General features: G+C 44.0%; 4 protein-coding genes across 13 annotated transcripts in view; 3 read left to right on the forward strand and 1 right to left on the reverse strand.

The window, feature by feature from the left end:
* ctbp2l (C-terminal binding protein 2, like) overlaps positions 1-4334 on the forward strand; it is a 59334-nt gene extending 55000 nt beyond the window's left edge. For 7 of the 8 annotated variants that reach the window (XM_077626221.1, XM_077626224.1, XM_077626225.1 and 4 more), the window contains one exon: positions 3471-4334. In XM_077626221.1, the coding sequence (XP_077482347.1) occupies positions 3471-3651 (181 nt within the window). In that variant the 3' untranslated portion in view covers positions 3652-4334. Of the gene's footprint in view, positions 1-2924; positions 3000-3470 lie in introns of all 8 variants that reach the window. The other variant, XM_077626220.1, reaches the window with a different exon arrangement.
* LOC144093002 (ubiquitin thioesterase ZRANB1-like) lies at positions 372-12566 on the reverse strand. Of its 3 annotated transcripts, none has more exons than XM_077626229.1 (11): positions 12387-12566; positions 10945-11771; positions 8828-9015; positions 8614-8767; positions 8469-8540; positions 7239-7437; positions 7030-7150; positions 6803-6932; positions 5985-6217; positions 5628-5842; positions 372-2490 (listed from the first exon to the last, which is right to left on the reverse strand). In XM_077626229.1, the coding sequence occupies exons 2-11, from the start codon at positions 11759-11761 to the stop codon at positions 2310-2312; spliced, it is 2310 nt and encodes a 769-aa protein (XP_077482355.1). In that variant the 5' UTR covers positions 11762-11771; positions 12387-12566; the 3' UTR covers positions 372-2309. The 3 variants fall into 3 exon arrangements, with proteins under 3 accessions (XP_077482355.1, XP_077482354.1, XP_077482356.1); XM_077626228.1 differs by having other exon boundaries at positions 12243-12566; XM_077626230.1 differs by lacking the exon at positions 372-2490 and having other exon boundaries at positions 5181-5842; positions 12243-12564.
* A 348-nt stretch (positions 12567-12914) lies between these two features.
* On the forward strand, positions 12915-15922 carry hpdl (4-hydroxyphenylpyruvate dioxygenase-like). The gene is made up of 5 exons (XM_077626232.1): positions 12915-13710; positions 14293-14459; positions 14526-14677; positions 14886-15004; positions 15466-15922. The coding sequence occupies exons 1-5, from the start codon at positions 13055-13057 to the stop codon at positions 15653-15655; spliced, it is 1284 nt and encodes a 427-aa protein (XP_077482358.1). The 5' UTR covers positions 12915-13054; the 3' UTR covers positions 15656-15922.
* A 1816-nt stretch (positions 15923-17738) lies between these two features.
* fam53b (family with sequence similarity 53 member B) lies at positions 17739-24328 on the forward strand. The gene is made up of 5 exons (XM_077625874.1): positions 17739-17885; positions 20764-20924; positions 21265-21319; positions 21923-22554; positions 23624-24328. Exons 2-5 carry the CDS (start codon positions 20838-20840, stop codon positions 23888-23890), a joined length of 1041 nt encoding a protein of 346 aa, XP_077482000.1. The 5' UTR covers positions 17739-17885; positions 20764-20837; the 3' UTR covers positions 23891-24328.
* The last annotated feature ends 3285 nt before the right edge of the window (positions 24329-27613 follow it).

The raw sequence follows: 27613 nt of genomic DNA on the forward strand, positions 1-27613 counted from the left end.
TCGTTTCAACGTTTTGTAACACATTTGGGCTTAAACCATTTGTTATTGTTTTAAGTCTAGCAGTTAAAAAAACCTTTGCATTGACTTACTTGGAGCTCAAATGGCTTGAATTTATTATTTTAGCAATCTAACGTGTTTTGAGAAAAATAAATAATACTTATTTATAATACTATAAATTTTAGTATGCATGGCTCATTGTTCAAAATTCATTAAATAATGGCACTTAGTGCTTTTAAGTCATTTAAATCTTTGTCGTCTATTTCTAATTTTAGAGATGTGTTATATATTTTTTGGAAATACAGGTTTTGTTAAATTATAAAATGATAGTAGTTATCATAATAGTAGCCACTTTAAAACTGTAAGTGTTGCACTGCACTGTAACGTTATATTTATTTAGACACAAAAAAGTTCATTTTTAACTTGAAGTACTTTAGTAACGCATTGTAAGAATATGTCACTTTACATAGTGTCACGTAATTTTAGATATTAAATAAAAAGTCGCAACCTAATGTAATATGAGACCAAACCGTTAACCTTACAAAAGTTTAAGTCGTTAATTTACTATGGACACAATTGTGTGGCTAAATATTTCATAAGTACAGGGTGTTCCAAAAAAATTGACCCCATTTCGTAGGCCAATAACTTTGACTATTTTCGTTGGAATGACCTCAAATTTTCACAGCTTGTTTCAAGTTTTTGTGTGGAACGTTTGACATTTCTATCTTTTCAGGTTAAAAAAATGCCCTTCACTTCAAAAGAAAAGGCATTTTGCGTGTTAGAGTATGCTTGCTTGGACTCAGTCACCCAAGACAGTGCAGCGTTTTGCAAAGAAGGCACCAACTACAATACAAATTAGGACTTGGCACCAAAAATTTCAAGAAAAGGGCTGGAATGTGGCTTTCCACACTTGCTCTTCTAACACTCTTCCGAGGTCATCAGCCTCACATCTCTGGCATCAAATCTGGTTCAAATCCCGGTGTTGTAAACTCTTATGTTACTGACCAAAACTGTGGGGGAGCAAGACTAAGGGTGCCCCCCCCGCCTCCGGACACGACCATGCTGAGTAGGGAGGTGGCTTGCACACTTAGCCAAATTACTCGAGCGCCCTCTTACCGAAAATACTTAGCCGGTCGAAGTTTAGTGGGTGTGTGGGTGGGCCCCTTGGCGCACACAGTAGAGTATGCGCCTACCGCCGAGTGGAAGCCGGTTCGCGTCCCGCAGACGTACTCTTGGTGCCTCTCCCGCCTTCGGCGGGAGAGGCACCTGCGACATAAGATAAATTACCTTTTACTAAAAAAACCTAAAAAATAAATTTTACATTCAATCATTACATCCAGATTTGTTAAAATACTTAGCCTAAAAAATCAAAACACTTAGCCAAATTACGACCATGCTGAGTGAGGGAGGTGGCTTGCACACTTAGCCAAATTACTTGAACGCCCCCTTACGGAAAATACCTGGCCAGTCGAAGTTTAGTGGGTGTGTGGGTGGGCCCCTTGGCGCACACAGTAGAGTATGCGCCTACCGCCGAGTGGAAGCCGGTTCGCGTCCCGCAGACGTACTCTTGGTGCCTCTCCCGCCTTCGGCGGGAGAGGCACCTGCGACATAAGATAAATTACCTTTTACTAAAAAAACCTAAAAAATAAATTTTACATTTAATCATTACATCCAAATTTGTTAAAATACTTAGCCTAAAAATCAAAACACTTAGCCAAATTACGACCATGCTGAGTGAGGGAGGTGGCTTGCACACTTAGTCAAATGAGTCGAGTTCCCTCTTACCGAAAATACCTGGCCGGTCGAAGTTTAGTGGGTGTGTGGGTGGGCCCCTTGGCGCACACAGTAGAGTATGCGCCTACCGCCGAGTGGAGGCTGGTTCGCATCCCGCAGACGTACTCTTGGTGCCTCTCCCGCCTTCGGCGGGAGAGGCACCTGCGACATAAGATAAATTACCTTTTACTAAAAAAACCTAAAAAAAATTTTTTACATTTAATCATTACATCCAGATTTGTTAAAATACTTAGCCTAAAAAATCAAAACACTTAGCCAAATTACGACCATGCTGAGTGAGGGAGGTGGCTTGCACACTTAGCAAAATTACTCGAGCGCCGTCTTACCGAAAATACTTGGCCGTTCCAAGGTGGGAGGGCCCTTTAGCACACACAGTGGAGTATATGCCTACCACCGAGTGGAAGCTGGTTCGAACCCCGCAGACGTACTCTTGGTGCCTGCGACAAAAGACTAAATACCTTTTACTAGAACAAACTTTAAAATTTAAACTTTACATTGAATCATTACATCAAAATCTGTTAAAATAATTGGCTTAAAAAAATCAAGACACTGGCTATTAGACATTTTTGGTGCCAAGTCTTACTTTGTTTTGTAGTTGGTGCCTTCTTTGCAAAATGTTGAACTGTCTTGGATGACTGAGTCCAAGCATACAATAACATGCAAAATGCCCTTCTTTTGAAAGGAATGGCATTTTTTAACCTGAAAAGATAGAAATGTCATAAGTTACACACAAAAACATGAAACATTTCTACACAACCTGTGAAAATGTGAAGTCTTTCCAATTAAAATTGTCAAAATTATTGGCCTATGAAATGAGGTCAAACATTTTGGAACACCCAGTACCTAAGGTTTTTTGTTGTTGGTTGGGAGCTAGGATAAAGTGTTAATTTCACCTCTACATCTATACTTTTGAATTAGGTAAATTTACATTTTCTTGTAAATGATAGTCACATTCTAATAATATACAACTTTTTTTTAATGTGGCTCTAATACAGACTCTACCACTCTTGTCACAATCCACCAAAAATAGCAAACATGAACATGCTTATATTTTGAATGGGAATCCTCCCTAAATGGAGGCCCGTGATATGCGCATGTCGTCATTTGTTGGATGTTGTCATTGTTTCTCGCAGTCACGTCAACCAAACGCTGCCGCCCGTCGCTACAGGCATTCCCCAAGACAAAATAAATGCCTAGATGGGGCGCAGGTAAACACAGCGGGAGTAAATACTAAACTACCACTCTCCTGCGTGACCCCCCCTCTCCCCTCTCCCACCCCCTTCCCAATGGACAGTCGTCCCAGAATTGGAGGACATTTTGTGATACAAAAGTTCTTTACATTGAATCATAAATGGAAAAAAACAACAACTAAGTTATGCCTGAGGATTCACAGTGATGGCTGTCCAAACCGTTTTGACTGGGAGGCATGGCAGCAATTAAAGAATTGCTGCCAGGCCTCCCAGTCAAAAACAGATTGGACGTCTGACGCCTTCAGCGAGATAAACGAGTGCCCAATTCTGGAACAATTTGTCATTTTTGACATAGTAAAGCATGACTGCCACAGTCATGCTTGGTGTTTTGTTACCCCATTTTAGGTAAAAAGTGTTTTGAAGAGCCACTTACTTCCTACTTTGGCGCCGGCCTGTGTTAATTACCTGTGCGCATACTTGTCCCCGCAGATACCCGCCAGGCGTGGTGGGCGTGGCTCCCGGCGGCCTCCCCGGGGCGTTGGAAGGCATGGTGCCCGGCGGGGTCCCCATCGCCCACACCCTGCCCTCCGGCACCCACCCCTCGCAGGCCCCGTCGCCCAACCAGCCGTCCAAACATGGCGAGCCCAGAGAGCACCTCACCGAGCAATAGCAGCGACGAGGGGCCCACCCGGGACCCCGACAGTCCCCTCTTTCCCTCCCCCACCCCTACACTTAAAGCGGGACCAAGAGACAGATGGTGCCCTCGTTCCGACAGGTTCCGGTGGACTTTGTACTTCTTGTCTTCAAGTTTTTCTTTTTGGGGGGGGGAGGTGGGGATGCCAACCACCACATAACTTTGTCTTGGGAAGCCCACTCGCCCTCAATTTTTTTGCCGAGGCACCACCCATTTCACCCCAGCCTGTCTTCTCTAACTAATGTGTGTTGTTTAGCCCCAGCGCCACCTACAAAAAAAGCTGAAAATGAGCATTTAGCAAGTATTAAAAATTAACTCATGAGATGCCATTGACGGCAATAGACATCCAATTCATTTGGACAGGAATCGAAACAGCCATGATGTTCAACAATGGACAAAAAAAGTACTTTGGATCGCGATAGGAGTCCAATTTACTTCGACTGGGAGGTACGGACGCCTATCACTATCAATAGCAAGACATTTTAATGAATCTACGAGTTAACATTAAAGCCTTAAACCGGCAGAATGTTTTCTCAGTTGGATGAAGTTAGCAAGTGTGATTGATCTATCACCATCAATGGCTATCAACAGGTTAAACAGAGCATTGTTGATTAATTCCGATAAACCCAACTTTGACGACTCAGGAATAACCCCTTTTTTGCAGTTTTGTTCGCAAATTGAAGAAAAGAAAAGAAAAAAAATCAGACGCCGATCTTAAGTGTTTTTGGCAAGTTGGGCGGGGTCCGTTCGACCGCTATTGATTAGTTGGATGTTTCTAGAAGCATCGCATCGTCCCGTAAGCGCCACCCACTTCCTACCCTCTATTTTCTTTGGCCAGGCTCATCCCGTACTCTTGTCAAAAGCAATAGCAGAAAACTCCTCCGTAGTTTGGCTGTCATAGCAGAACGAGGAAAGCCTCCCCCCCCACAGAAAAGTATGCTTTTGTTTTTAGCGTGAGTATTTGTATTTGTTTCTTGTATCAGGTGAACAGTTAGCATCCAGTGCAGTTCCAATAAAAAAGAAAAAAGATTCTGAAATCTCGTGTAGTTTCCTTTTGAATCCACAGGAGGGCACCAGAGTGCCGTTTTTACCTCCAATTTTAACATACTATTTGCAAAGGTCAAAATTAGAACAATAGTCGTTTAACCTAGTCCTGTGTCAAAATTACACTTACATAAAGGTTAAATTGAAGCAATATTTGTTTATCCTAAATCGTGGATTAGGATATTACAATTTTACAGGTCGGTAAAGTGTAATATTTGAAATGAACCAATATAATTTTTACGGGCATAAACTGAGGGCATCTATAGGATCATTTGAATTTAAGGTTCCTAATCGTGGTCTGCTGCTGCCGATATCGATGTGAAATTGGTCTTAAATTGTATTCATCGTCTTTAAGAGAGCCTGAATGTGCCTGGTTTGAAACCAGTTTTTGAAATAACTTCTTGAAGAACGCAAGAGCGCATTTTAAGCGTTTACAAACAACAACAAAAAGCAAGTCGAGATGCAAGTGAATCAAATTTAATCATATGAACGCACTCTCAAAAGAGAGAAAGCGCTTGCTTCTCTTTTCCTTGCCATGCGCCAACGCCACAACGCCAAAATGTCAGTAACCATTGCTTTCACCGCACACCTCTTTCCCCTTTCGTCTCCCTCCCAAAATGTAGCTTTTTAATCTGTGCAAAACCAAAGAATAAATAACTTGGACCATGACGGCTTGAAGATGAGGGAACTAACTGGGCTAAATGTCAAGCGACAACAAAACGACTGCAGTTTTACGGATTAAATAAAAGTACTGGTAAATCTACCATATGGATTTTTCCCTCGCCTAACCGGAAAGCACGGAAAATATTTAGAGTTTTGGTTCGCGTTGGTGCGACAGACTAAGAGTTTCTTTCCCCTTCCTTCCTTCCGCGTTGTTTGGAGTTTTTGGAAAAGTGCGCATCACTCACTCGTCTTCGTCGTCGTCCTCTTCGCCGTCGGAGAGCGCGGCGCCGCAGGGTCGGATCTGCCTGTACGTGTCCAGCCACTTCTCCAGCATCTGGGTGACCAACGGGTGGTTGCGCCGCCGCGAGCTTTTCTGCACGGCGGCGAGCATGCCGCCGTCCGTCACGCTGCAGTCCAGCCATGAGCGCAAAAGTTGCTCCTGCTGCTCCTCGTTGCCCATCTACAAAATAATTATTAATCATTTTTTCTCCTCAAAAAACAGTTCTTACAAATACCTTTGTTCGAATGATGTAAAATAAACAACATTTAATACATTTCCGAGGTAAATATGCCACGGGAACATGGTCAACGGAGCTTCTAACCTCCTGTGCCGACAGGAAGTGGACGTGCAGCAGCTTGCGCTCGCTGTCCACCAGAGGCAGGAAGGTGACGGTGACGTCGTCGTCCGTGTTGAGGTTGGCGCCCGCGCCGCGATTGTCGCCGTAGCCGTCGTTCTCCATGGCCACCAGGGCCGAGAAGTGGCCGCGGGTGTAGCCCAGCGCGATGGGGCTCTTCCAGCAGAAGCTCTGCTCCCACAGCAGCGGCAAGTACACGCCTGCGCAAAAAGCCGTAAAAAGTTATTTGGGGAAAAAAAGGAGGGGCAGAAATATTTGAATTTGGCTCCTTGAGTGGAAATCTGCACTCTTATGGATATAGTCTTATTTCATCTTTTGGGTGTTCTTTTCAAATGGTTCAAGTGTTTTTTATCATTTCTTATGTATCTTATTTTAACTTTCACCCCAATCTATTTTTATATTTGCTGTGTTTTTCCCCTTTCCTGTTTATTTAACATGATTTATACAATGGTGTCACTTTTTTCCTGCATGTATCACTTTTCATGTAATTGCCATTTTTGTTACTCTTGCAACACGTCACACATTCTTCTGCAGTCGTTTAAGAGATAGAATAAAAGGGATTTGCTACATTTTGCTTTTTTTCATTGGACATTCATCAGCACTTAATTCCCTACTCCCCAAAAGAAAAAAAAATGAAGGGAAGGAGGTTTATGTGTTTGGTTGGTTTGAAAGTTCTAAATGGTATGACATCAAAGTTACTGCAATGTCAATGTAATATAGATAATTAAGCGGCTCGGGAAGGGGAGCCCTCATCAACTCTTCCGAAAACCTCAGCCTGAGCTCACCTTGAAATCTCGTGAATCCCAACGTCTCCCCTCGGAAGCTTTTGTAGTATTTCACGCCGTAGACGATGATAGGCCTGCGCAGGATGTGCGCCAGCACAAAAATGTGGGTCTGCTCCAGGCTGGCCCCGGGCTGCGCTCAAGAATCGCACGCACAAAAACAGAGGTGGTGAAGGAATCTCTCCTCGAGGTGGAGTTTTTCTCCCCCCCCCACACACAATGGTACTAACCTGGCTGGCCAAAGACAGTATGAAGGCCCAGTCCTCCTGCCACTGCTCCTCCTGTAGAGAAAAGCGGAGGCCGAAGCTTTGCGAGTACCACGACTCCCATTCCTTCCAGCGAGTGTAAAACCTGAGCGAAAAGGAAAAAACGGATGAAAAGGCTGTCCGGACGCTGGAGCGCCCCGCCGGAGGACACGCCTGGCCTGGCCCGGCCTCACCAGTGCGAGCAGTCGTGCAAGCTGTCATGAAGCGTCTTGCGCAGAACCGAGTCCTTGTCGTAGATGCCCCACGTGGCCTGGAGCACCGAGTCCAGCAGGCAGTCGCCGGCCGTGCGATTCCACAGCGCGTACAGGCGGCTGTCCAGACGCGTGCCCAGCTCCATGGACCAGTTGATGATCGCCGATTCCTCCTCTAACTCTGCGTTGGGGGAAAAACAAATATAAACTAAGTGCGGCTCGTGGGTTTCGTGACCATCATTTGATAAAAGGTATTTTCACGACTATAAGGTGCACATAAGTCTTAAACTTTCTCCAAAATAGACAGAACGCCTTATACTAAAATTGTTATCACGATAAAATAAAATAAATCAGTCGATAGGGTACACCATCCTCTACAGCTCTCACAACTACGGCAAGCAGCCCCCGACTACTATTTTCCCGTTGAAAAAGTACTGCGCAGTGACTGCTGGGATATATAGTTCTTCTGTCAATACACCCAATGGATTGTGGCCTGGCGATCGGCATCAATCCAGCTTTACAAAGCATGGACGCTAGCTACTAGCTAGTTACTATTTGCGAATGGATTGTGGCCTGGCAATCGGCATCAACAGGAGCAACTTTGATGGATTTGTGGGTGATGATGACGTGAGTACATTGTAAAATGGCTAAATAAAGTACAACCGAACTCAGTTTTGCTTCCGTTGCCTTTTTAAAAATGTGTTTTTAGTGTGTGGGTGTAGCGTGTATGTTTAAGCTGATGTATGTTTTGCCATGCCTGGCTGCGTCTATAAAAACGGTACGTCCTGTGTGTGTGTAAAATACAGAAATAGCACTCGTTACTAACACTGCAGCTAAAAATTCGATGCGATGTATAGTCATGAAAATACGGTATTTATTTCTGTCCACCAAAAGTTTTGTTTTTTAGGCTATCCTTATCTGCTAAACTGTTATGTTAACAGATGCCTATTTAGCTTGATTCACCCAAGTGTATTATTGTTACTTTAATGCAATTTATAATGTAGTGCAATTTACAATTTTAGGAATTTAAAACTAACACTTCCACACAATTACAAAACAAAAAGTCATACATGCACTCTGTGGGAGGAAGGGAAAAAAAATGTGGCCCTTTTAGTCTGAAATCCTCCACACAGGGAAAAAAAGTCATTATGGAGAATTGAATGCAAAGTCAACGGGTCGTGTTTCACCATGCCGCCGAAAAGAATGGCCTACCTTTCTGCACGTCCCGATCCAAAACCTCATCAAACAACTTCTCCTGAACAGCCGGAGGCAAATCCTCGATATCTGCGGGAAAGTGCGCTTGTTCAAGAACTGAGTTGGACAAAAAAAAAAAAAACAATGGGCGGGCGCAACTCACCGGCGGGCAGCGTGAAGGTGACCAAGTCGCTGAGGAAGTAGCAAGCAAAATCGCCTTTGCGCTGATGCAGCGACGCGAAGATTTCCCGCCGGATCTGCTCCGTCAACTCGGGACAAACCATGGATGGGATGCACTTGGCCGCCTGCTGATTGACCTAGAGGGACAACGTCGTCATTCCGGACGTCTACGGAATGAAGTCTCTCCGACGAATTACCTCGGTGAGGAGCACGGCGAGCATATCCTGCCTCTGGAAGCGAATGGCGAGATGCACCAAGGTGAACCCGGCGTCGAACGCCGACGCCCGGTTGAGCAGCTGCACCTCGTCGGCCGTCAGCTGCCGCGCGATGTCTCCACCAGACGACTTGTAGGCTTCCACGGTGGCGAGGTCGCCTTCCACCACGCCTACGTGAACAAAACAGAACGAATAGCCTTGAGCGAGGAATGTCTTGGCACTCGAGGAAGTGCTCGGGCGGACCCCCGAGGCGCCGGACACATCCTGTATACAGCTGGGAACCGTCGACTGTGTGTAGTATGGCACCTGGCATGGAAATAACGGCAAATAGTAGTAATTCAAACGCCGCCAAAGCTAACTTGGACTGGCAGGATATTTCCTGGTTCACGATTGGATTTGGGTGAAATTTGATTTTAGCTAGTGTACTTTCCAAATCGGGCATCCAGAAAGAATGATTTTGATATTCAAACTCAGTATTTTTGTAATTTGTCGGCTAATACAACTATGTTTTAGTGTTATGCATCTTTTGGGTTTACAGTTTAGCTTTAAATGTGCATTGGAACCAAATTATGTGCTTTCATTTAGTACAGAAATCTGTGAAAATGTAGTTAATTTACAGTAAAAAAGTAAGGATTTTTTTTACTGTTCTTTTTAAACACTTTGCATGATAGAAAAAAATATAAGGGAATATTCACAGAATTTTTACCGTTTCTAGGCTAAAAGATAATTTAATCATTTTCAGGTCTAAATGCCTCTAAACAATCAATCAAAATGGTACACATTTATTTGATAATTATATTCATTGACCAACCCTATAAGTGACTATTTTAGGGCAATAAAAAATGTCTCCATGTCTGGACGACAGATCTCAATAATAATTATATTATTTGTTATATACGCGTATACGTTTATTAATGTAAAAATTAACAAAATGCTAATAAAACAAAATAACGAAAAGATAAATACGCTGAATTAGATTACAATTATCTCAAATTCATAATATTTATCTCCTTGCCTGCCATTAACAATGAATGACATCCAATTCATTTAAAGCCGATTTCAACGAATCCTCCATAAGAGGGTTAATTATGGTAACGCACTTTTCAATAAAAGTTGGTGGGTAATTTTACAGTATGGCAACTTCCAAGCAAGAGAGCAAAAGTCATAAGGAGGGCTTGGCTGGCAGTCATGTGACGCCTTAAGGGTCTTTTTTTCCCCTTCTCCTTTGAGTCTATTTTGGTGGCATCCAAGAGCAAGAGGGTGGGAGGGGCGTGTTTTGAGCGCCATCCAGGAGGTCCTTGCGGCCGCCCTGACGCTGTCCAGACTGGCCTATTCATCAGCACCATCTGGGCCACCAGGTGCCCCCTCTCAGCTTCTTAAAGACCCTCTTCAGTGGCAGTGAGAAAGGGGGAGCACTACACCCCCATCATGCTGTTTGGCGCCACTTGGCTAATTTACTGGTTTCATATTCACTTTTTTTTTCATACTTTGGCTGGGCCTGTTACTTTATACGTTTTTTTCCCTCACCACCGAATATTATCTTGTTTGTTTTAGGCTGTACTTATGCAAAAAAAATGCAAATGAGACATAAACAGTCCTATTTAGCCTGTTGTTCTCCATTTACCTATTTTAACTTTAAAGTATGTTTGTTCTTGGTTCCTGATCAAATAAGAAAATACCCTCCCTAAAATGCAACTTATACTCCAGTGAAGTAGTTTTTTTTTTTAATTCAACTCGGGTGAGATTTATAGTCCGAAAAATACGGTACCTGATTTTCTGCACTATAAGGCGACCTTCAATCGATAATCTTAAAACAGTTTCCATATATAAGGTGCACCGCTTTATAGGGCACAGGTGAGATAGTAAAACTAGTGGTTGGAGGTGGGGGCATTACATTATGTATCCACTAGATGGAGCTGCACAAAAGGAGAATGCAATACCACTATTAACCAAGCTTGACATATATAAGGCGCATCCGATTATAAAACACACGCGTCTTTATGGTGCGCCTTATAGCGGGGGAAATACAGTAGTTGTCCTTGACCTTAATATTTTGGTCTGTTTTATCGCGGTTGTTATTTTTATTGCGGCAAACTCACCAGCACAGGCACTTAGAAACAACCAGTCGGTTTTCCTCATCCGATTTCGTATTTGTTTGAGTTTCTTGAAGTCCATCTCCTGCTCGTCCCGGGCGCTCCCAGCTTCCGCCGCCAGCTCGATTCTCTGGAAGTCCTTTAGGACGTTGTCCTCCCGCTCGCCCAAAGTCGGCGACCTCCTCTGGCCGGGGGTACCCGTGCCGGTCCCGCGGCCGCTCCTCCGCGACGCCCGGTCTTGCTCGTTGATCACGGGGGAGCGCTGGGTAGACGGGGCGGCCAGCTCGATGGCCTGCGGGTGGTCGCACGCCACGCACGTGAGCGATTTGGGCGAATTCTGATAAGTGCACGAAGAGCACGCCCAGTACTGCCGGTGGGTGTTGAGGCGGTTGCGGTCGTTGTACTCCTCGCACGGGTCCGAGGGCCCCGCGGGGCGGCACCCGGACGCGCGGGGGGACTCGGTGGGGCTGACGCTCTTGGGGCGCTGGCACAGACACTGCGTGCAGCGGACGGCTCGGGCCCAGTTCAGGTAGGTGCACATGTGACAAGACCACTTGCTGGCGAGCTCCGCCACGCCGGCCGGGCGGACGCGGGGCCTGGCGCTGGAGTCCGGGCAGATGAGGAGGGCGTCGCTGCCACCCTCGTTGGCGGGGAGACCCCACGGGCGGCGCGCCGGGTCCAGGTCGGACACGCTTTTAAATGGCTCCTCCGTGATGATGGGGCTGGTGGATCTGTGGGCACGGCACATGGTGCACTTGGTGGAGGAGGGCCAGTTCTCGTAGGTACAGTAGTCGCAGGCCCATTTCCCACTCTGGTCCGTCATTATGGATCACCTGTGCATTGTGACACATTTGTGTAAAGTCAAGCATCAATTACATTACAAGTTGTCTTCACCTTGTGTTGAAAGATCAGCCAGAATCTGCAATATTTCTAAAATAATCTAATATCTCGGCGTTAAATTGACACTTAAAGACCAAGCAACTCATATATTCGATTATTTCAATCATCTGAGAGAAATTAAAATTGAACATGTGGCCATGTGACACAAACATTTTAATTTAATTTATTAGTGGCAATAAGAACTGCCGGAGTTTGTTCCCAGGGTTGATTTTGGCCCTTTGCAGAACTATTTGTAAAAGTGCGGCATGAATTTTGTTGAGGGTTATCCATCGGACAGATATTGCATTAGTACGGTGGTGCGTGAGCTAATCATCTTAGCATAGTCGGCTAACCAAACAACGCATTTGTTCGTAACACGATCGCAATGTAATTGATCGCGACTCACGAGATATGTAAAGTCTTACCGTGACTACAAAGTTTTGTCGGGAGAAGCACCAACAAACATGGGTTGTTGTTGCACGGCCCCCGTCTTCCTCCGTCGCCTTCTGCTGGGTCAAATCGATCCCGAACGGACGTATTAAAACTGATTTTTCCTCTCACATGTTTACCTCGATGGACGCTACAAGACTCCGTGGAATAAACAGCCCACCCGTGGGTCGGGCCGATGAATCGCCTCGACGATGGTTTATTTTGGGGTTGTTTTGTAATTTTTACATGGCCCCAGACAAGTGTTGTTTAATGGCGGCGACGCTTAGACGAAAACCAAGCCAGAGCCAAAATAACGCTGGAAGCAGTGACGTCAACAATCAGCTGGCGCAGCGCTCGCTGTGATTGGACGAGAGCTGCAGGACAACGATGTTGCGTTCACGATCAAGTCAGAGGAAAGTCATGAGGCTTTCACGTTAGCTGGGACTTTGGCAAGTCAGAGAAAAGAATAGGAAGAAGTTGCGTTTGAAGGTGATTTTCATGAATATTGTTGAAAGCAAAGAGTATATTCCTTTCAAAAATTAGCGAGTGATTACATCCATTAAAGATATTAGTATAAAGGCAAAAAGCACGAGGACAATGTCTGTTATCATATCTGTTTCTATAATTATCGATAATACCAGCAGATTACAAAAAATAATCAAGACTATAAAAAAGTTAATACATCATAAATATTGAATTTCAACCACGCCCGCAATTTATTCATTTTAAATTTGACTTTACATGCCCTTTAACCATTTTTAGTTGTTTGTTGAAGCACATAAACGTGAGAGATCTTGATTTTCCGGTAATGTCCACACTCAACATGGCGGCTTACATGAGACGAATGCATCACGTTTCCCTGCATGTCTCCAACGTTGACAAGGTAGCCAACGACTTAACTTCCAAACTCAAATTCAATTTGATCGCCAGCAGACTCTCGGAGAAGACTCGGCAGCTGGCCCTCCGGAGCGGGTCAGCGTTGTTTGTCATCAACGAGAGGACGAACCAAAGCGGATCTCGCCACCTCAATGTCGAACCGGAGCCGCAGCACGGGAAGCAACCGGCGGCTTGTCTCTACGATCTTCCTTCCCACCACCCGGTGGACACCGTGTGTAATGTGTGCTTTGAGGTGGACGACATCTACCACTCGTTCGATGCTCTGCGGGGGCTGGGCTGTAGTTTCCCGGTGCCGCCCACCACCGTACGGGACCACAAGGGCCAAGTCACCTACGCGGTGCTGAGCTCCGTGGTGGGCAACGTGTGCCACACGTTGATCGACAAGAGCCAGTACCGGGGAAGCTTTTTACCCGGCTTCGAGGTCCACGAGGGGGGTCAGGACCAGCACAGCCAGGAGATTGTCACTCATATGGACCACATCACCTATGCGTGTCCCATCGGCACCAGCCAGCAAATCCTGAAATGGTACCAGCAGCTTTTTGGCTTCCAGAGGTTCTTCATCCACAGGTGAAATGGCTTTAATTCATTCATTTTCGGAACCGCTTATCGCGGGGGGTGCTGGAGCCGATCTCAGCTAACTCCACCCTGAGTCGGTGGCCAGCCAGCCAATTGCAGGGCACGAGGAGATGGACAACCAATCATGACTAGGGGCAATTTAGAGTGTTCAATCAGCCTCCTCTGCATGTTTTGGGGATGTGGGAGGAAACCGCAGTACCTGGAGAAAATCCACAAAAGCCCAAGGAGATCATGCATCCTGAATTGGGATCGAACCCTCGATCTCAGAACCGTGAGGCGGCTGCGCTAACCACTCATACACAGGGCATCTCAGCATGATAATGCAATACAATATCAATTCTTCAAATAATTCGATATTTGCCAACATTACAAAGTCTGCCAGCATTCGATTGATTTAGTAAGATATTAACAAGTACACATTTAATGCACTGAGTTACCTCAAGAGTTGAAAACTCCAAAACAATGACATTTTTGACCAATTTGTCATTCTGATCCAGATAGAATATTTCAAAAATGCCGATTTCAAGTGGATTTTTGCGTAATATAATACAATATAATGTCTTGTTTTTGCAGAAACGACGATCCGGACAGCGGCTTGGTCATCAACCAGCAGGGCATGGGCCTCCGCTTAGCTGCCATGGAGTACTGGAAGTGCGGCGAGTCAGGGTTTTCGCTTACTGGCACCAGCCAAAAAGAGCCAGGCTGCAAATTCGTGCTGGCCGAATCACTGCCCGAGCAAGGTATCGACGGCTCAAGTTAACCTAAGTTGGTGAATGAATTAAAGCTTTTCTTGTGTTCCTCTCCAGGCAGTAACCAGGTAAACACATTCTTAGAAGAACACCAGGCGGCGGGGATCCAACACATCGGGTTGTGCACGGGCGACATTGTGGCGGCAGTGCGTGGCATGGCTGACGCCGGCATGCGCTTCTTCTCGCCACCGGCTGCCTATTATTCGGATGTGCGTGACTTTAAGAATTATTTTTCAGTTAACGTGACAAAACCTGACTGAGGGTTGCACATTAACATTTAAATGTTTCTTGCTCATTTGTATTCATATCAGATTCTATTTAAAAATACAAGTTGAACAGGAAAAAATACAAAACTAGTCCAAATTTTCTTAAAGAAAATAATGTCAAATAAATTCTAACATCCTTGTGGTGCGACAGGTGGATAAACTACAAGAAATTGAGAATTCCGGACAGGATGCCCAGCAGCTAGAACGCCTTGGGATTCTTCTGGACTCGGACCAGCAGCAACAGAACTCATCAGTTAGCGAGACACACAGGTGATTATCTTTTATGATCTTACCTTGGGCTAATCTCCTTTTATTATTATTTCAAATTTCGGACTTGACTCTAAGCTGGACAAGCCGTATTTTATAAAATTAAAGACAAACCCCAAAAACAAAACAATCTTATAATCCACACCTGACTATTAGCCACAGATGTGCAAGGATTTAAAGTCATATTTCCCTAGAAAGATATTACACGAAGTTCAGTGATCACCATCGGGGCCGCCAAAAAGTCCCACTAGTGTGTTCACAGCCAGTCTAAAACCACAAAACAAAATAATATTTAGTTAGCTTAACATCTTAGCTTGCAGCAAACGGAGTCTTTGCTAAATCTTATAGCACTTGACGAACTCTAACAACGTTGTTTTACGTAGCACACTATAGATTTCCGTTTTTTTACTCTTTCAAACTACCAAAGGCTAGCTTCTGTAATATGAGCAATATTGTTGTGCCAGGTACCTCTTGCAGGTGTTCACAAAGCCCATCTTCGCTGAGGACACCTTCTTCCTGGAGCTGATCCAGCGCAAGGGGGCAAGCGGATTTGGAGAAGGCAACATCCGAGCTCTTTGGAAGTCGGTCCAGGTGTACATGGACGGCGAGAAGGCAAAAGAAGCAGCCGACACTGCCCTTCAACAGTCACGATAACACATTTAAGCCCAAAGGGATGTTTTTTTTTTATTTAAATATCTGGCACAGGGCATGTATTTTGTAGATCTATCTTTTAGAATGCACTAAAATGAGTTAACATTGAATAGACTGATAAATTATTGAATTCGCTATCTTTGACTGTAATTGACGTCCAATGCATTTGAAACGATAAAGGTTCATGATATTTATTCTATGTATTTGAAATGTAAATTATTCTGGTTACTGTAAAAACAGAATATTTATAAAATATACAAATTAGACTTATTCTTGTTTGGTTTTGGTGCTTTTCTAAGGTATTAAATACTACCTTTTCTGAGTAGTCAACTAATTGCAAAAAAAACTAGTCGACTCAAAATAATCGTTGCAGCCTTACGATGCAGTTCATTACATTATTTTGTTTGCGCTTGTGTAAGATGGAGTTGATCAGAGCAAAGAATGGTGAGGTCTTGTAACAAGAGTCCTTCAGCCATCTGTCTAAGCCACAGATGGCATATGCATATGCTACAGTCGTAGAGCCATAAACCCCAAAACATGCTGATTCAGGTTTTTCTCCAACTTGCAACCAACCTCCTCACACAGGTAGACAGCGCCTCTGTTGGACTGGTTAAAAACTACTGCTGGAAATAAAACATGCACATATTGTGTGCTGTTTTACTTGAAAGGCAGACAGCCTACCAACCAAGGCGAGCAGGCAGACAGTCAAAAAAGGGGGCGACAGGGGGGATTAGTGGCACGCAACAGATGTTACCCCTTGATTAACAAATGGATCTGTGCCAGGGGTGAGCCCACACCAGTGGCTGAGGCCCACTGGGTTCACATGAACTTAGAAATCAACATACTACTGTAGTGAAGTAAAAGGAGTAGGCAGTAGAGCAACCAACCGGTTTCCCACCACATTTGTTTACTAAATGAATACAGAATATGTAAACAACCCTAAATTAAGCTTCTAAGAAGAAAAAATGGGTTTCTATGCTCTTTATCATCGTAATAAGTCTAAAATTAATATATATATATATATATATATATATATATATATATATATATATTACATTACCAAATGTTATGATATATAGATCATTGTACTTTTACATAGATTTGGTATTATTTAGCAGAGAAGAATTCATGCTTGCTACCAAACCCAGTTATCAATTCATAAAAGATAAATTAAAATATTCTAAATAATTGTAAGGGCAAAACATTTTGTCATCATTTTCAGAAGTATAAACATCAGGAAATAATACAGAATGAGTCTTAACATTTTAGTAATACCCCCTTTTCACCTTTTAGCTACAACCACAACAATTAACGTATAGATCATAACATAAATAACCTAATATCAAAACTGTTTGCGGAAAACAAGAAGAAAACTGCAAATTTAAAAACAAGGATAGTCCCATTGCCCCAGTTCAGATATTATGGATTACCATAACATACTTTTTTTATTGATTTGTTTGACCGTAGGTTAAAAATGACTTGGACAATAACCCAAAAAACATATTATCTATCTATCTATCTTTTTTTTAATCCACAAGCAGTTTGTACAGTGAGACCTAATTCTTACTTGAGTACTCTACATTATGTGGTTAGAGCTATGTCAAAGGTCACTTCCTGGACATCTGTTTGCTATAAATGTGTACTTTTTCTACCCCCCTTCTCCAGCTTTAGACTGATCCTTATTATTGGAGTTCAAGAAATATGTATCTTACCATTACACCCTCTGGTTAACGTTAGTATATTAAAATCATCAGGTTTCAATGTTTAATGTTATGCAATTACTTCCCTGTGAGTGTAACTGATTACTTTTCATTACAGCATGGCTGGATTGTTCCATTGCTCTTAAGGTGTACTGAACCTCACATGTGCTTTGGATCTCGATTTAAATGATAAAATGTTGGAAGTATAAAATATTAAAGTTTAATCAAGTCGATATTTTAAGGTGTCGACGTCGAGAAAAATCGCGTATTGTTATTTAGGTTTCAAGTTTAGCTGTGGGAGTATTTGTGGTCCCCCTTCGCGAATGGGCTCGTCCAATCTGACGTCACAAGCCCTGTTGTACTGAAGCGCAGTGGGTTAGAGTAAATGTTGCACTTTACTTTACTTCTCGACGTGCTTCCTGGCTGTGAGTCTCAGGCTGACTTTTTGTTTTGTTTTGTTTCATCAACAAATAGCAAATTAAAAGCACACCAGATCCCAGCATGTTCCAGCTACAATGAAAAACAAATAGCAGGTAATGTTACTATACCCTACTCGAGCTTTGACTGAATTGCTTTTAAGTAAAAAAATGTTGACTTAGCCCATTAAAATATTTTTCACTCATCGCAGATCCCGATTGGAGTCAAATAACTTTATATGACTTAAAAAAATCATAATCGACTATAATAAGCACATTTCTTTTGTCTTGGGTGCGGACTTTTTAAAATTTGAGCATATATTCACGGACATTTTGTGGATTCCCCTCAAGGCAAAGTTGACTAAAATGGGGCCAAAGTATATATATATTTTTTATTGTATTTTCTTAATATTTGCATTACTCATGCATGTGTCAGAATATGTTTTAACGTCTTGTTTGATAAGATAAGGTTGATCAAGATCCAGAATGTGGTACAGGTTTTTGTGGGTAATAGAAAGTGCTAAATTGCTTGGTGCAGTTTTTGTTGTTGTTGTTGTTATACATATTCATGTCCAAACATGCCTTGCCATTTGCAATGAATGTATAATTATGGCTTGTTTGGTCAGGAAGCAAAATAAGGAACAAAAGTTGGGTTTTGGGGGGGACTGAGGAGGGCTCAAACTTGCCACAAAATTTTAAATTTGGTTTTATATTATTCATATTCAAAGCTTACCCTGATTTTGGCATAAAATGAGGTCATAATATAATAGAGAAAAAGTTAGTTTGCAAACCTAACTGGGGCACAAATTACTGAATGTAAGAGGTAAACTCTCAAATGTATGCTAAATGGAGTAGGAAAGTGTTGTAAATATGTAATAGTCGAAATTTCATTTTTTTATGAATGTTATTACAGTATTAGTTGGGATTAGGCATGACACGTCGCTAAATCCAAATATACTACATTGTCATTTCATTAGTTATTAATGCATCATTTAGACTTACTTATCATTAGGTGAACATTGACCGGCACCTTTCCATGGTAAAGTTATTTACCTGATGTGTATATCATTTGAAAGTCTATATTATTGTAGGGTTTTCTTGCAATTTGTCTGTTAAAGTGAGGGCCATTACACTGGAATGTTGTTGTTTTATGAGTCCAGCAGAACCAGAAATTTAAGCACTCACTGCCATCAGTCAGTCAGTCACAGTGGGGCTCTCGAATGCACCCCTTGAACTCCACGATGTGACAATACATGTGGAACAAATTACACTCCTGCGCCACATTTGACCTTTTTGCTCCTTTTTTTATGAGTACAGTAGATCCAATTCTGATTGGATCGCCATGTTTGCTCTGTAGCCTGCATGTAACATTCTGTGGGCGCTCGTCACACTGATTCTCCTCTCGTTTGGAAGATTTTGGCCATTAAAAGGGGGTGAACGTTGGTTATTGGGAGATAAACTATAAAGTTGTATAAAATTTCACCAGCAGCAATAAAGTACTTCCAGGGGTCACGTATAGTGTACTTGCATAAGTGTATATAATGTGGTCGCATGACATCTCACTTTGGGTTGGGTTCACCAGATATATATTGTGTGTCTTTTCTGAATTAGCTATTATGTAGGATCTTCGTGCCAAAGAGGGGAGTGCAATTCTGACAGGGTCCAGTGTTGTCATGCTGCGTGGGTAGGAGGATGTTTGTGTTTTCAATTGTTTGTCCTTAATGGACTCCATTTGGGACATGGGTCCTGCGCTAATGTATACAGTGGCAGCGATTATGTAGAGGGGGGATAATTAAACCACTAGGCCCCCTCGGGAGTGCGCCTCTGCTAGGCGGCCACGCTGAGCCTTTGTGTTTATGGTAAGCGGGCAGCTGCAAGCTAGAAGAGACCTCGGTGGCCAAAGCGGGACACCCCCCCCCCCCCCCCCCCTCCCCGCCCCCTTCCGCCAAGTTTGCTTCATTCATAAATGAACGTAGGTGAACGCATCATTCGGTGCGTTTCTTTTTAAGCAGCACCACCTGCTCTCAAATTAATAACACCAACAAAACAAAGTTAAGACAGTACGGTATGTCACGAAAACAGGTTCTAACTATCAATTAGGTTGTATTCGTAGCACAATTTTTTATGGCAAGCTTTGTCACACACACCCTCATCATTATAACAAGAGACAGAGTCCAAACACAACAAGCCTAAAGCAGGCCACAAACTTTCCTACCATACTAATCAACAGATTTTTTTTAGGTACCCAGGTTTCCCAGCATGTTTCTTATCACTAACAATAATTACCTTAACCTTTCCTTGTTGCACCTTAGTTCAAATTTAACCCCAATACCGCAACATTGAGGATTTAAATGGTATTTTCTGACCAGCTGTCTAAGGAGTTATAGCCTGGATTAGCATTAGCACTAATTGTGAGTCAAAACCCAAATCCTTATGTAATGTTTGCTGGCTGGGGGATTACAGTCTAGGTCTAGCCAATATATGGAAAAGCCACTCTTAATTGGGGAACTATAAGACTATGCGGGGGGCTCCCCCCTTGAAACAATCACGCTGCAAGTGTTGGAGATTCACCACTTTTGGCGCTCCGTGGATCTTCCACATTCTAATGCCAGTAATATATTTGACATAGAATTTGCGCATCCTTGTCCACCAGGAAGGTTGCTTTGATAACCGCAAGGTCGGCTATTCCCGGCCACCCCGCCCCACTCCGAGGTTTCAATTACACAACTTTGACTTTGTGAATAACTTTCTCTCCTGCCTTGCATCGGCCATTTAAAATGTACGACAACGAAACAGGAGTCGGGTTCCACATTGTTTGCGACACGGCGGATAAAGCCTGCAAAAGTGTGGTGGTGGCAAAACTTCATAGAAGAAGTCCGGTTTTCACTCCCTAAGTGGGGAAAATTCATTATAGATGTCCGATCCATTTGAACTTGTTACTTGATGAGCTGGAAGACAACTGAAAAAAATGCCATTTGATGTGTCTCTCTGTCAGTATTGGCAGTCTGAGGAGCGAACATTCGTCATGGCTCACTTGACTGACCCTCACCAGAACGGCTCAGGACCGGGATGTGCGTCGCTATGGTGATCATTTGCAAGAAGAGGCCGGAGAAGGGTGGCGACAATGTAATGTCGAGAAGCACACATTTGGTCCCGGTGAGTGAGCACTTAGCATCTAGTATGTCAACTTTTATTGCAGCCTGAATCTGGACTTACTGCGGAAACTTGTTTGGCAACATTTCACAATGGAAATGAAATTACGAACAGGGGGTTGTCCCCGTTACATTCAATTGCATCATGATCACAATCATGCTTTGCCAGCTATCACTGGGGTGGTTCTGTCACTCGCTCACAATAGAGTCGTTTAAGCTCCACAACTCTGAGTCATTTTGAAATTCAGCGTAGGTGGAGGAGAATAAGAATTCTGCTTTGCCCTCTGGGCCATATGAAATGAAGACAAGACGCATGCGTGATTATTCTGGTCTTCTTTCCATAGTTGCAGACGCAGACCATGAGCCAGGGGACCGCCCTCTTCTCTCATGAACTCATGGGTAAGAAAAAGTACTACTTAGAGTAGATGCACGTATGAACTGAGTATAGAATATGCTAGTGAATTTTTTCCCCCAATCACATGAACTAACCAGTGCAAGTAATTCATCGAGCTTAGTTATTGTGCAGCCGCATGCGAGTAATTTCAAGGCCAATGTTCAGCAAGCCAGATTTTCAGTAAAAAGTTGTCTGAGAACTCTCCGTCTCTCTGGGAGAACAGGATGTGCTAATCTGAAGGGTTTGGTTATAGTTCAATCCCAAAAGACTAAAAAGAAAAATGCCTCACTAAGGCATTACAGTTGCTCGGTTTCTGAATCAGGAATCACAAATCTGAGGTTATACATTAAAGTGCATTTCTGACTCAGGTACACTCATCCAATACTCAAAACAGTTGGTTTACAGACTCAAGCCAGCAAAGCTTTTGTGAAAGAAGTCACTTATATGAAAGTGAAGATACCCATCGCTATTAGCTGATGGAATCATGACACAACATACTCTGTCAGTGTTTGTCGAAGCGTATGATTGAGGTCTCGGTGGATTACAAGTGGGGGGAGGAGGGAATCAATTCAGGAAGACATTAAATGCTCTTGGTGAATGTGCTTCAGATACAAGGCAGTGGCGCGAAGTGAGCCACCCATGCACCACGCCGCAGAGTCCAGTCGGCACAAGCCTGGAATCTCTTTGGCATGTCCTCCCCGAGGTGCACCAGAGCAACACCCACTGGGGTTGGGATGTAGGCTCCACGTCCTGTGCCGTCAGTAGCCTACTGCAGAACCTCAGCCTGACTGAGGCTTCCCTGATGGCGGCGCCGCCCAGCAAGCGTCAATGCCGGTCCCTCTCCTGCTCAGACGACCTCCACCGCTCCACCTGGCGACCCCAGGGCTCCAGAGTGTGGACCACAGTGGAGAAGAGGAGGTGCCACAGTGGCGGGAGCGTCCATCGCGGCGGCCTTGCCCAAACGAGCTTCCTGTCCATCCAGCGTAGCTCAAGCTTCAGCCTCCCTGCCGCCCTGGCACAGCCCCTCTACCTGTCTCACGAACAGATCCCCGAGCCCCATGTGCCTTCGCCAGTCAGCTCTCCAGACTCCACCCCTGAATTGGAGCGCCGAGGAGGACCTGGCGGTCTAGCTCGCAGCCGCTCGCAACCATGCGTACTCAATGACAAAAAGATTGGGGTCAAGCGCAGGAGGCAAGATGATGCGCAGAGGCCCTCGCTGGATTTGGCAAAGATGACTCAGGTTAGTGTTTATTGTACTGATAAAACATCCGTGACTTCGACTCAAAAGGAATCAGATGACTGACTCGAGTTTGGTAGACTTTGTGGAAAACACTAGACTCACATGATTTGGGTGAATTAGAGGTTTACTGACCTCAGTGACAAGAAACCCTCCAAAGTCAAATTATAGATCACCGAGATAGTGAAAATACTGCTCGGTTGATTTGGGTGTACTAACTTGAGGTGCAAGAAACCTTTAAAAGACCTTTCACTTGGCATGGAATTGTACCCAAACTAGTTCAAGCCAGTCAGCAACTAATGATGCCTAATTCCAGAACCCTTGTGGATGACTTAACTGCGGTTCACACTCCTGGTAAGTCCACTAGCCACGGTGGTTTGTCATGTATCTGCCAATGTCAGGGAGTAAAGCAGCTGCAGCAGAGGTCATGGATCTGGTAGTGGGGGGTGGCTATAAAGTGCTATTGATTTGGGTAAATTCAGCTCCACTGGGTGGATTGCCGCCACGGGCCAGGCTGGACAGGGCCCCGCAAAATATCGATCAGCTTCTATGGATGGCACAGTCAAGGTCAGAACAGACTCTGGCAGCAGTTTTACCAAAGAAGGGAGATGGAGGGCCTTCCTTTTTGATATCTCAGAAGTTGGGGGCAGCCTTACACTCCCATCTACATAACCCCTGTCCGGTGATTACGTAAGCCAGAGGGGCTTTGTGCACAGTCCTTTCTTCGTGATGTTCAGGCGCGAGACAGCTGTTCTGTCTTTTCCGCATTAAAGCGTAAAGATGGGATCAACCCAGTGTGGGTGAAGCTTCGTGCACGGAGTTGCAGCTGTCGGGATCCTGGCATTGGTACTACCCGATGTCCTTTCAAGGGTCTCGTTTCTGAATACCTTCATTGTGTGGTATGACCCTAGCAAAAGCACGTGGTGAGGCTGCAGAAATTGAAAAGTTTCTTATAAGGAAATCTAGGCTATACACAGGATGTGTAAAAGTTATATTTCTGGGTCACTTTCGGGGACAGTTTCTCTGAAATCAATTAACGAGGTTGCTTCTGTTGTCCACCTGATCTCCACAGAAACTTCGGAACTTCCACAGCCTTAGCTGCCCGGGAATCACAGGCCAGTCTGAACACTGCGAGGACCCCTCTTCTTCTCCCCATGCTTCAGATGACGTTCCGCCTTTAACCCAGCACGAACCACCTGCCCGCACCATCCAGGAGGTGGACTGGATCTCCACATACCACAAAGATAAGGCACCACTCTGGACGGGCCTTTGTAGTACCGAGAAAGACAGCTATCTGCTCGGAGGCGAGCTGGACATTGAACAAATTGAGAGGAATTAATACTGGCTTAAAAGTCTTATGGACACACAGAAGTTATGCACTCATTCTTGGAGACAGTAGTCTTAAGATTTCCCTTCTTGTAGGGGTTCCACATAAGTCTCAGGAGACAAGGCAATCAGGAAGTGTCAAATCTAGAGATGAAATACTAATCTTTCGTTGTTTCTGTAACCCTTTACCGTAATACATTTGGAGAGAATTCACAGCAGGCTTGTACAAATTCTCTGTGGTGGAGGAAGTTGAACGACCCGATGGATGTAAATGGGGCACAGGTGAGCTTCTTATTAAGTGACGCAACACGCGACAAAAAAAACATGGCTTCTCTTATGAGATCAGTGTGTGATTATGATGCTAATAGCATTAATATTTTTATGATTTGTAACTACAAGGTGATGTACAAACACGAACGTATTTCTATATGAATAAACAGTTTTAAATGTTGATCATGTATGTTAGTCATTCATTCACTATGCATACCGCTCGTCCTCGCAAAGATGGAAGAGGGTGCTGGAGCCAATCCCAGCCAGCTACAGGCAGCAGTCGGGACACCCTGAATTGGTGGCCAGCCAATCGCAGGGCACAAGGAGACATTTAACTATTCATGCTCACTCTCTTACCTAGGGGCAATTTAGATTGCCTACCGTGCATGTCTTTGGGATGTGGGAGTAAACCGGAGGGCCCGGAGAAAACCTACACATGCCTGAAGAGACCATGTTAACTCCGCAAAAAAAATCTCGAACCTGAGATTGAACCCTCCATCTCAGAAATGTGAGACCAACGCGCTAACCACTTTCTTTTAGTCATGAGAAAAATAAGAAGGCCAAGACAGGCTCTCTGCAGGACACCAACTGAAATTTTAAAAAGTACTTTTTATATTTATATATGACAATGCAGACTGACCCAATTAAAGGCAAGCCATAGTACACTTGATGAGCCTGTATTTGTGAAGCCGACCGGACAAAGATGTCCGGTTGCTTCTGCTTTTTCTTTTCATTTATTAGAGGGGGGGATGATGAGGACTGGAGAGATGGAGCAAAGTTACGGTTCACCCCAGAGAACTACCCCCAGCCCTTACACCCTGCCCTGCACGGGAGGGGGGGGAACAAAAGGGTCTTTTTCTTATGAGGAACCCAGTGACGTGCGAGGCGCTTGTGAATGTGGGCCATGTGTCAGGCCTGCTTGCTAACCTCAACCCGACCCAGCATATAACCCCCCTCAACAACAACAAAACTGTTCACTTGTGAATCATTTTAGGCTTCACATTATGATCAAAGTGGATAGCCAAGAAAAAAGGACCTTCCAGCACCCACCCCCTGGCACTCACAATTTAAAAAAAGAACAAGGCCTAATTCCAAAAACTAAATGTTCTGCAGCAGTCTAAAACATCTTTTGCATGTCTGGCTGGCCCCTTAATCAGCAGGGTAGCAGCAAGTGAAATGAAACCATGTTCTAATAAGAGATAGCAGGACAAAAGGAGGGGACTGTAACCACCCTCCCAAAGAGAACAAAAATGGTATGAAGTGTTGTTTGAGGTCACTCAAGGTCTTATCGGATGACAGTTGGTGGGACACCAAGTATGAATTGGACTACTGTTGCTTATTGAGTCGAATCTAGAAGTCTCACACCACTAACTTTATGGAAGTCAGTTATTAGCTTTACTTTATAGGGCTGTGACAACACCTATTAACTGTTCAACGACTAACACCTCACTTCACTTGCAGTCAACTAAAGGTATTTTCTCATTAAAGTGGCTCAGGTAGGGAAAGGCACTCATGGCAAACTATTTACAGCTGGGAGGCAATTCATACGCAAAGTCAAAAAAGTGTTCAACGTGTAGATAAATCATAGCTGTTGTGATGAAATAAAATGGACACGATGGAGTAGGGGAATACCACCCCCTGGGATTTTTTCCCAAAATAATATAATCAGAAGCAGAATTACCAGCAGGGGGTCTAGCGTGGTGTTAGCTTGTCTATTTGTAACCCAGTTCTTAGTTTCAGCTGGCCAAAAATGGATGGCGATATTAGAGTTTCTTCAGATCCTTGCTAAGTCTCTAATTGGATTTGATTGCCTTTCTTGGTAAGAAAGGAGGCCTCAGAGTAGCAACCTTGATCTTCTACTAGGAAAGGTTAGACGTTTCTCTAACATTAAGGATCAATGAAGAGTGAGGCAAGCAGACTTCTTTGCTTGCTAAAATTGAGGTCAGCTGTAAGTCTTTAAAAATGGCAGGCGGACCATGACAGCCCGTTTATCCTGTGCCATGACATACGGCCACCTTTGGCCCCACTGGATTACCATCCACATATGACGGCTGTATATCAGCAGGTCAGACTCGGAGGCTTTAGCGGCAAATTATCAATCCCCCTCAAGAAGGTTCGGTGATTCATATAGTAGTACATAGTCTACTAGCATGTTTGAATATTGTTCTCATTTATCAATATTTTTTATAGCGTTTAATGAAGATCACAGGGACAAGGAACCTATCAAGTGTGCAATCTTTGTTTCATGTCAAAACAGGAGCATTCCAAGTTGAAAGGTGCAGGTGTGCCAAGTTTAGCTGACACACTGGTTCTTGGTCAGAGGAAAAGTGCACACTAAAAAAATACTTTACACTTACTGGAGCCTAAGGTTATTCTTTCAAAGATTTATGGTCTCCCATAACATAACATTAGGTACAGCTGCACAATCTAAGGGGGTTCCATACAAGAACAAAGATAAGGCGCTTCAGTTAAAGGTATTAATGGGAGGTTGTGCAAAGGAGATGTTCTGACAGACATACTCCAGACTGCATCGTCCCCCCCCAAGGTGTCAGTCAGCTTAGCATTGAAAATGAGATCAGCTTAATAATGAGCTTGGGGAAAGAAAGGAGGAGTCGCAGTCGTTTTGTGTTTGGACTGCTCAGGACAATGGGATGGCCGCATTAAAACAACAACCCAAATAGCGCACTTGGAGCTGTGAGATAAATCTGATATGAATGTTGCTTCAGTTCCAAACAACTCTTATGAGGATGGATTGGAAAGGTCATCCAGGGAAGGAAAAATGCCAATCGTTGATACCTGGGCACCAGACTACACCTACTTCTGTGCAGGATATTTGAGTAGTCTAGTTTGCGTGGTTTTTGAATAGCATTCAACACCATGTTTACCAGGTTATAACATTTGGCATTAGTTTGCATCCTGGACAGAGAAATGACAAGTAGCACACGTGCCTTAATCGATTCCTAAGGCAATTTAAGCTGACAAAAAAGGTAGGGAACCTATTAGGGGGAAAAACTGCATTGGAGAAAAGTCTAATTCCAATTTACTAGCAGTACATGAGGCCAGAAGGCTATAAAACGTTTGCCCGAATGTGCAGTCAAACAAAGTCTGAGGTGTTTGTTAAGCCACAGCAGCTGCTAGCACTTTGCAGTCATCCGCCGCTCAGGTTTACTCCCCAATCAAAAAAAGGAGTGGCACTCTTATCCTTCATAGCATTTAATTTCCTTTAATTGCCCAATAACAGTCAAGCTTGTGTCAGTTCATGGTGAAGTGAACCAAGAGTACCTTGATTATTCACTTGGCAATGGGCTTTTGTTCTCCATGCTGGATTCATTTTGGGTACACTGGAACCTCCAGGCAGCATCCATTGAACAATGGTTTTTGTTTTATTCCAGCTGGCTTGCCCGAGCCCAATTTCTCACCCCTTCTCTTCACGGGACGCTGGGCCGAATGCTAACGAGCGGTTAAT

Source organism: Stigmatopora argus, chromosome 18, assembly GCF_051989625.1.
Source record: "Stigmatopora argus isolate UIUO_Sarg chromosome 18, RoL_Sarg_1.0, whole genome shotgun sequence".
NCBI lineage: Eukaryota > Metazoa > Chordata > Actinopteri > Syngnathiformes > Syngnathidae > Stigmatopora > Stigmatopora argus.

Excerpts from the sequence above, each read along its gene's own strand:
- fam53b (XM_077625874.1), top strand. The coding sequence starts at position 20,838 with ATGTGCGTCGCTATGGTGATCATTTGCAAGAAGAGGCCGGAGAAGGGT. Across the intron at positions 21,320-21,922 it reads CTTCTCTCATGAACTCATGG|ATACAAGGCAGTGGCGCGAA; the intron begins GTAAGAAAAAGT and ends AATGTGCTTCAG. Across the intron at positions 22,555-23,623 it reads ATTTGGCAAAGATGACTCAG|AAACTTCGGAACTTCCACAG; the intron begins GTTAGTGTTTAT and ends TGATCTCCACAG.
- hpdl (XM_077626232.1), top strand. The coding sequence starts at position 13,055 with ATGTCCACACTCAACATGGCGGCTTACATGAGACGAATGCATCACGTT. Across the intron at positions 14,460-14,525 it reads CGAATCACTGCCCGAGCAAG|GCAGTAACCAGGTAAACACA; the intron begins GTATCGACGGCT and ends GTTCCTCTCCAG. Across the intron at positions 15,005-15,465 it reads TCAGTTAGCGAGACACACAG|GTACCTCTTGCAGGTGTTCA; the intron begins GTGATTATCTTT and ends TTGTTGTGCCAG.
- LOC144093002 (XM_077626229.1), bottom strand. The coding sequence starts at position 11,761 with ATGACGGACCAGAGTGGGAAATGGGCCTGCGACTACTGTACCTACGAG. Across the intron at positions 6,218-6,802 it reads GGGATTCACGAGATTTCAAG|GCGTGTACTTGCCGCTGCTG; the intron begins GTGAGCTCAGGC and ends CTTTTTGCGCAG. Across the intron at positions 2,491-5,627 it reads GAGGACGACGACGAAGACGA|GTTAAAAAATGCCATTCCTT; the intron begins GTGAGTGATGCG and ends CTATCTTTTCAG.